Source organism: Orcinus orca, chromosome 9, assembly GCF_937001465.1.
Source record: "Orcinus orca chromosome 9, mOrcOrc1.1, whole genome shotgun sequence".
In the NCBI taxonomy this organism is placed as follows: domain Eukaryota; kingdom Metazoa; phylum Chordata; class Mammalia; order Artiodactyla; family Delphinidae; genus Orcinus; species Orcinus orca.
Window position 1 is genome coordinate 79165762 of NC_064567.1, and position 8120 is coordinate 79173881.

At 40.6% G+C, this 8120-nt stretch overlaps 1 protein-coding gene across 1 annotated transcript; it reads left to right on the plus strand.

Moving 5' to 3' along the window:
* The first annotated feature begins 1547 nt into the window (after window positions 1–1547).
* On the plus strand, window positions 1548–3029 carry LOC101274636 (keratin, type II cytoskeletal 8-like). The gene has a single exon (XM_033437641.1). It carries the CDS (start codon window positions 1563–1565, stop codon window positions 3027–3029), a length of 1467 nt encoding a protein of 488 aa, XP_033293532.1. The 5' UTR covers window positions 1548–1562.
* The last annotated feature ends 5091 nt before the right edge of the window (window positions 3030–8120 follow it).

The following is an 8120-nucleotide window of genomic DNA, read 5'->3' on the forward strand; positions in this document are numbered from 1 at the left end:
TACATCTTGAAGCCAAGGACACTAATTATTTTGAATCTTCATAAGTGCAGATAATTTTTTGTATAAAGCAGATGTCTCAAAATTTTTTGCTGACCTGAACTAAAATTTAAAGTTAGATGTCATTCTAGTTTTTCATTCAAAACGAGATTTTATGCTAATTCCAGTGGCTTCCAAAAACAATTTTTTTTTTTTTTGAGAAAGAAATCATTTGTTTAGTGAGGAAAGAGTTTCAACTGGTGCTGTGAAATAACAACATAGCTGAGTAAGAATATAATGAACAATAAGTAGAATGTGGTCTTTTGATCATGGAGAGCAATGTTTGGAGCATCAAGTTTGCTCTGTATGGATGTTAGTATTTGTAAATATTCACAGTAACCATTCAGCCAGATTGCCACTTAGAAGCAATGTCAAGGCAAACAACTCAGTCTACTTCCTCCTGGCTGTTCAAAAAGTAACAACATGCCCTACAATCACACCTAAATCTGAAGACTGTCATTTCAGGAACTGTGCAGAGGAAAAAGAAAATTCTTAAAACTACTTTTGTTCCAAGTTAATGATAACCTGATGTCCAAAACATGGATTGGAGAAATTAATTTTGTTTAGTAATTTATTTCACTTTAGACTAAAATTGCTATGAGGATACCTCGGCCTCCTAGAAACAAAGGAATTTTTTTTTAATGTTTCCAGAAAAAGTTAAATTATGTCACAGGATTCTTAGACTCACTCTTTTTAATGGAAAAATGAATGAAAGGCAACTTCACTTGATATAAAATAATGTAGATTTCACTTTAGTTTTAAAGAAAATTGTTCATCTCAAATTTATAAATTTTCCATTTTAAGTATCTGCTAAAAGAGTGCTTTGTGACTATGTTAATTTTTTCACTTTTGTGTCTCAGTTAATTGAGTACCCTGTGATTAAACTGTCATCTGTATTTAATCGTCAATTTTTTAATGCAAAATGAACTGTTAAGATAGTATTTACATAATTTTATGGGTTTATGAGTTAGTGTTTCCATAATAGATATTAGTGTAATTTATATTTGCCTGTTAATATATTGAAAAAAAATATTGGTGATTTGGGCTTACTATGCAGGGACCAAATAATATATATGGGCTACATTACACAATATATTTGTTTCATTAAAATATATATGATTTCAGTATGTTGTAGGCCAGAACATGAATTGTATTTTCAATATCACTTCATAAATTTATAAACAAGAAGATATTATATTACCCAGACACTCTCTTTTTCAGAATGTAGAAGTCCACTAACAATACACTTCTTTTAGTATATATCTTTAAAATTTTGACAATGTAGCCTTTCTCAAAGTACATTGAGGGTAATCAACTAATGATGTGCATATTTTTAAGTTTAAAAAAATTAAGACCCTTTTAGAAAATGTTTTTGGAAAAATCTACATATAATTAGGGATAAAAACTCATTCTCCAAAATGAACTCTAAACACCCATGATCAAAATTTGAAATACTGAGGAGCAGCTTTGCAACTCCTCGAATCTCTGTGTGCTTCAACCTCCTTGCCTCCTCTCCAGCCTCCATCATGTCCATCAGGGTGACCCAGAAGTCCTACAAGGTGTCCACCTCCAGCCCCCGGTCCTTCAACAGCCACTCGTACACCAGTGGGCCGGGTGCCTGCATCAACTCCTCGGCCTTCTCCCAGGTGGGCAGCAGCAGCAGCTTCCGGGGCGGCCTGGGCAGCAGCATGAGTCTGGCTACAGGTTACAGTGGGGCCCCGGGTCTGGGGGACATCACAGCTGTCACGGTGAACCAGAGCCTGCTGAGCCCCCTCAAGCTGGAGGTGGACCCCGACATCCAGGCCGTGCGCACCCAGGAGAAGGAGCAGATCAAGATCCTGAACAACAAGTTTGCCTCCTTCATCGACAAGGTACGGCACCTGGAGCAGCAGAACAAGATTTTGGAGACCAAATGGAACCTCCTGCAGCAGCAGAAGACAGCCCGGAGCAACATAGACAACATGTCTGTGAGCTACATCAACAACCTCTGGCGGCAGCTGGAAACCGTGGCCCAGGAGAAGCTGAAGCTGGAAGTGGAGCTTGGCAACATGCAAGGGCTGGTGGAGGACTTCAAGACCAAGCATGAGGAAGAGATCCAAAAGCGCACAGACATGGAGAATGAGTTTGTCATCATCAAGAAGGATGTGGATGAAGCTTACATGAACAAGGTAGAGCTGGAGTCCCGCCTGGAAGGGCTGACTGACGAGATCAACTTGTACAGGCAACTGTATGAAGAGGCGATCCACGAGATACAGTCGCAGATTTCTGACACCTCCGTGGTCCTGTCCATGGACAACAGCCACTCTCTGGACCTGGATGGCATCATCGCCGAGGTCAAGGCCCAGTATGAGGAGATCGCCAACCACAGCCGGGCTGAGGCTGAGACCATGTACCAGATCAAGTACAAGGAGCTGCAGCCCTTGTCTGGGAAGCACGGGGATGACCTCCGTCACACGAAGATTTCCGAGATGAACCGGAACATCAACCGACTCCAGGCTGAGATCGAGGGCCTCAAAGGCCAGAGGGCTTCCCTGGAGGCCGCCATTGCTGATGCCGAGCCGCGTGGGGAGCTGGCCGTCGAGGATGCTCAGGCCAAGCTGGCTGAGCTGGAGGCCGCTCTGAGAACCGCCACGCAGGACATGGCACGGCAGCTGCGCGAATACCAGGAGCTCATGAACGTCAAGCTGGCCCTGGACGTGGAGATCGCCACCTCCCGCAAGCTGCTGGAGGGCGAGGAGAGCCGGCTGGAGTCTGCGATGCACAACATGAGCATCCACACCAAGACCACCAGCGGGTACTCAGGTGGGCTGACCTCAGCCTACGGGACCCCTGGCCTCAACTACGGGCTGAGCTCCTCCTACCAGTCCAGCTTGGGCTCTGGAGGGGGCTCTGGCTCCTTCAGCCGTAGCAGTTCCAAGGCTGTGGTTGTGAAGAAGATTGAGACCCGTGATGGGAAGCTGGTGTCGGAGTCCTCTGACATCCTGCCTAAGTGAAAGGCTCCCGCGATCCCTTCCAGCCTCCCCGCTCACTTGCTCCTGCAAGAAGGAGTTGTGCAGGGGAGTGTTGGAACCAAAGACCTGAGGCTCAGTCCCGTCCTTAGCCCACCCCTGGGGGAGTCAACTGCCTGGGGCTCCCTCTGTTGCCCACGCCCCCAACTAAAAGCCAATCCAAGTGTCTTTTTCAGAATAAAGCTTCGGCTGGCTCTGCCAACAACAACGTCAAAAAATTGAAATACTAAGATTCAAAATTAAGACAATAATAACATCTCTGCCATGGAAATATAATGTGGATCAATCAAGTGTTAATTATATCCATGTGTAATTTTCCTATCAATTACTAGATTGTTGAAATAATACATGTATTCTGTATGTCCACATATGTATATGTTTCTATAACTTTTTCCAAGAGTAAAGAATAGTGAAATAAATATTATTTTAAGAAAAAACTGCGTCTTTACAAGTTTGATAAATTGATGCCAGATTGCCTCGTAGAAATACTACCAACTTAAAATATATTGAACAGTATATTAAAGTGCGCATTTCTTCATGCCCTCTTCCAATTAGAATAGTATAAATTGTAAAACCATTGCTAATCTGGTAGGTAAAGAATACCTGCAATGTTTCATTAGTTTACAATTATTTCATTACTAGTGCATGTTGTTGTCTTTTATCTGTTTATAGTTGCTTTTCTCTTTTGCTTTTGTGACTTTTCTCTTTAAGTATATTAAATGATACACATTTAAGGCCCAGCATCCAGTCCACCTTTAGACCAAGGACACAAGCCCTAGAAGTCAACCTAGGGCAGCAGGAATTCCCTTACATAGTAGTAGGTAGACCGAAGAGTGCTGACGTGTCTCCTATACCAGGATAACTATATAATTTTGGCAATGGACCTGAAACTCACAGTCACTCTGACTGGCAGCTTGCCACACATGTAGCATTATATAAAAACTTCAGGCATGCCTCTGCAAGGAACTCCAGAGGCATGAGGGAGCTCCTTTCATCCTTTGAGATTTTTTTATCCTAGTTCTGCATATAAATCAAAGTGAAGAAAATTTCAACTCAGTTGTAATTCTTGTCCATATTCAAATTTGGATCAATTCTTTGTAGTCTGGCCTACCCCTCACTTTCCAGGAACAGAACTTATTTTCTATGAGAAATTATCTCTGTGCCATATTCTATGTGGCTTAATAGCACGTAAAAAGGTTCATGTGGCCAAGGATGACCAATCACAGAACTCATCTCTGACTTCCTGATGATACTTATTCTGGAGTACATGTCCTAATCAGAGCAAATTTAAGCTCATCTTAGATTTTGCTGGTGGGATTCCTTTCTTGTTTGGGGTAGCTGAGAAAGTAGGATGCAACCGTGAAACTGCCCATGGTCCCCTTGCCACCAGAAGAAAAGGGCTTGTATGAAAATGAAGCCAATATATAGGAAAGCATAATTCAGAGATGGAAAAAGAGTTCAGATGCTGTAGCTTAAACAGTTGAATCTAGCTTTACATAGGTTTTCCAGTTAAATGAACAAATATATCCTTCTTTCTATTTGAGCCAATTGTGTTGGGTTTTTGATATCAACACTGAAAGATTCTTGACTGATACAGTAATCCATGTTTTTTGTCCCTTTTTCTTTTGGGGTGTACATCTTTTCATTGATATGTAAAAATTCTCTTTACCTTTAATCATGTTTATGGTATTTTTTGACAGAATTTTGATGATATTACATTTTTACATTAAGTCTAACCTTTACTTTCTTCCTGGCATGACTCCCTGTTTATAAAATGATAATACACCTATTCAGTTCACCTATTTTTTCTTCTAATTCTCACCTGCTACACACAGTAAATTTCCCTGTTTTTGCAGGTCTTTCTTTTGTTTCATTGCTTTCTTTATCTTTTAAGATAGTACCACACTCATTTTGGTCATATTATCTTTTTTTTTACATCTTTATTGGAGTATAATTGCTTTACAATGGTGTGTTAGTTTCTGCTTTATAACAAAGTGAATCAGTTATACATATACATATGTTCCCATATCTCTTCCCTCTTGTGTCTCCCTCCCTCCCACCCTCCCTATCCCACCCCTCTAGGTGGTCACAAAGCACCCAGCTGATCTCCCTGTGCTATGCGGCTGCTTCCCACTAGCTATCTGTTTTACGTTTGGTAGTGTATATATGTCCATGCCTCTCTCTTGCTTTGTCACAGCTTACCTTTCCCCCTCCGCATATCCTCAAGTCCATTCTCTAGTAGGTCTGTGTCTTTATTCCTGTCTTACCCCTAGGTTCTTCATGACATTTTTTTTCTTAAATTCCATATATATGTGTTAGCATACGGTATTTGACTTTCTCTTTCTGACTTACTTCACTGTGTATGACAGACTCTAGGTCTATCCACCTCGTTACAAATAGCTCAGTTTCGTTTCTTTTTATGGCTGAGTAATATTCCATTGTATATATGTGCCACATCTTCTTTATCCATTCATCCGATGATGGACACTTAGGTTGTTTCCATCTCCGGGCTATTGTAAATAGAGCTGCAATGAACATTTTGGTACATGACTCCTTTTGAATTACGGTTTTCTCAGGGTGTATGCCCAGTAGTGGGATTGCTGGGTCATATGGTAGTTCTATTTGTAGTTTTTAAGGAACCTCCATAGTGGCTGTACCAATACACATTCCCACCAGCAGTGCAAGAGTGTTCCCTTTTAAAAAAAATAAAAATAAAAAAAAAAAAGAGTGTTCCCTTTTCTCCACACCCTCTCCAGCTTTTATTGTTTCTAGATTTTTTGATGATGGCCATTCTGACTGGTGTGAGATGATATCTCATTGTAGTTTTGATTTGCATTTCTCTAATGATTAATGATGTTGAGCATTCTTTCATGTGTTTGTTGGCAGTCTGTATATCTTCTTTGGAGAAATGTCTATTTAGGTCTTCTGCCCATTTTTGGATTGGGTTGTTTGTTTTTTTGTTATTGAGCTGCATGAGCTGCTTGTAAATTTTGGAGATTAATTCTTTGTCAGTTGCTTTATTTGCAAATATTTTCTCCCATTCTGAGGGTTGTCTTTTCATCTTGTTTATGGTTTCCTTTGCTGTGCCAAAACTTTGAAGTTTCATTAGGTCCCATTTGTTTATTTTTGTTTTTATTTCCATTTCTCTAGGAGGTGGGTCAAAAAGGATCTTGCTGTGATTTATGTCATAGAGTGTTCTGCCTATGTTTTCCTCTAAGAGTTTGATAGTTTCTGGCCTTACATTTAGGTCTTTAATCCATTTTGAGTTTATTTTTGTGTATGGTGTTAGGGAGTGTTCTAATCTCATACTTGTACATGTACCTGTCCAGTTTTCCCAGCACCACTTATTGAAGAGGCTGTCCTTTCTCCACTGGGTCATATTATCTTTTAACACTTGTTAAAATTTTTTGTCCCTCAATAATTTTCCTTGCTGTTCTTATACTTGTAGTGTCTAGATAGAATTTTACAATCATTTTACATAGCATATCTCAGCTGTTATTTAAATTTTCTCAGTGATATTTTACAGTATTTCCTAAAGAGGGCCTGTACATTTTCTTCTAATTTTTCCCCAAGGAACTCTATAGTGTTTACTTTGTAAATTAATTTTTTTCCATTAGAGTGTATTACTGTATGTATTGTGAATATATTAGAAAACTATGGGTTCTGGCATATTTTTTTGTTTGTTTTTTTTGTTTTGTTTTGTTTTGTTTTGTGGTGCATGGGCCTCTCACTGTTGTGGCCTCTTCCGTTGCAGAGCAACAGTCTCCGGATGCGCAGGCTCAGTGGCCATGGCTCACGGGCCCAGCCGCTCTGCGGCACGTGGGATCTTCCCAGACCGGGGCACGAACCCGCGTCCCCTGCGTTGACAGGCAGACTCTCAACCACTGCGCCACCAGGGAAGCCCTCTGACATATTTTTTTCTAAGATATATTAATCATCTCATACTAGTTTTAATAATTATTTAACTAAATCTTTTGGGATTAATTGGTAGTGAGTTGCATTTCTGTAAACCTTAATAATTTGACTCATCCTTTCCAGTATAGATAACTCCTTTTATCCCTTTGTGAATTGGCTAATATTTCCAACAAGATATTACATATTACTGGTGATGAGTGTAGTTGTTTTATTTCTGACATTAATGGAAATACTTCAGGAGTTGCCAGTAGGGCTTCCCTGGTGGCGCAGTGGTTGAGAGTCCGCCTGCCAGTGCAGGGGACATGGGTTCGTGCCCCGATCCAGGAAGATCCCACATGCCGCACAGCGGCTGGGCCCGTGAGCCACAGCCGCTGAGCCTGCGCGTCCGGAGCCTGTGCTCTGCAACGGGAGAGGCCACAAGAGTGAGAGGCCCACGTACCGCAAAAACAAAAACAAACAAAAATTTGAGTTGCCAGTAATATTGTGATGATTGTAAGTGTATGTATATGCATGTGATTTATATATTGTTAAAAGATAAACTGAGGCATATTACAATTTTTAAAAGCTTATATGAGCAAACATGAATTCCAGTCAGGCAGTGCCAAACAGAAAGTGGTTAGGAACACTCCAGTGACAGGAGCTAGGAGCAAGGTGTCTGTTCTTCCTAACCTTGAGGCGTTTGCAGGAATTGACTTTGGCTTAGGTTTCAGTTTGCTTATGTGGGCTATCACACATACAGCTTAAATTCACGTCACATGCAATGTGGTTGGATTGGCAGGAAAAGTCTTACTTAGGTCAGAGCAGCAAACATGATTTTCTACCAAGGAGAGATATTAATATGTAACGAAAAACTACATGGGCACCTTGGTAAACTGGATCGTGCACTGTTTACCTAAAGAAGCAACCAATATTCAGTACTGAAATTGTCAAATATTCTGGTTAAATCAAAACTCACAGTTTTTATGTATAAATGTTGGCGAATTGTAAAGGATAGGCAAGATTATGTTGTAGTAATGAACAATTTGAAAATGCTAATGACTTACAGCAACAAAGTTTATTTCCTGTCCATTCTACATGGCATCACAGTTTCGCTGCAGCTGTGCTGCATGTCTGCTACATGTCATATTCACTTGAGGCTGATTGAGTTGCAGCAGAGGACAA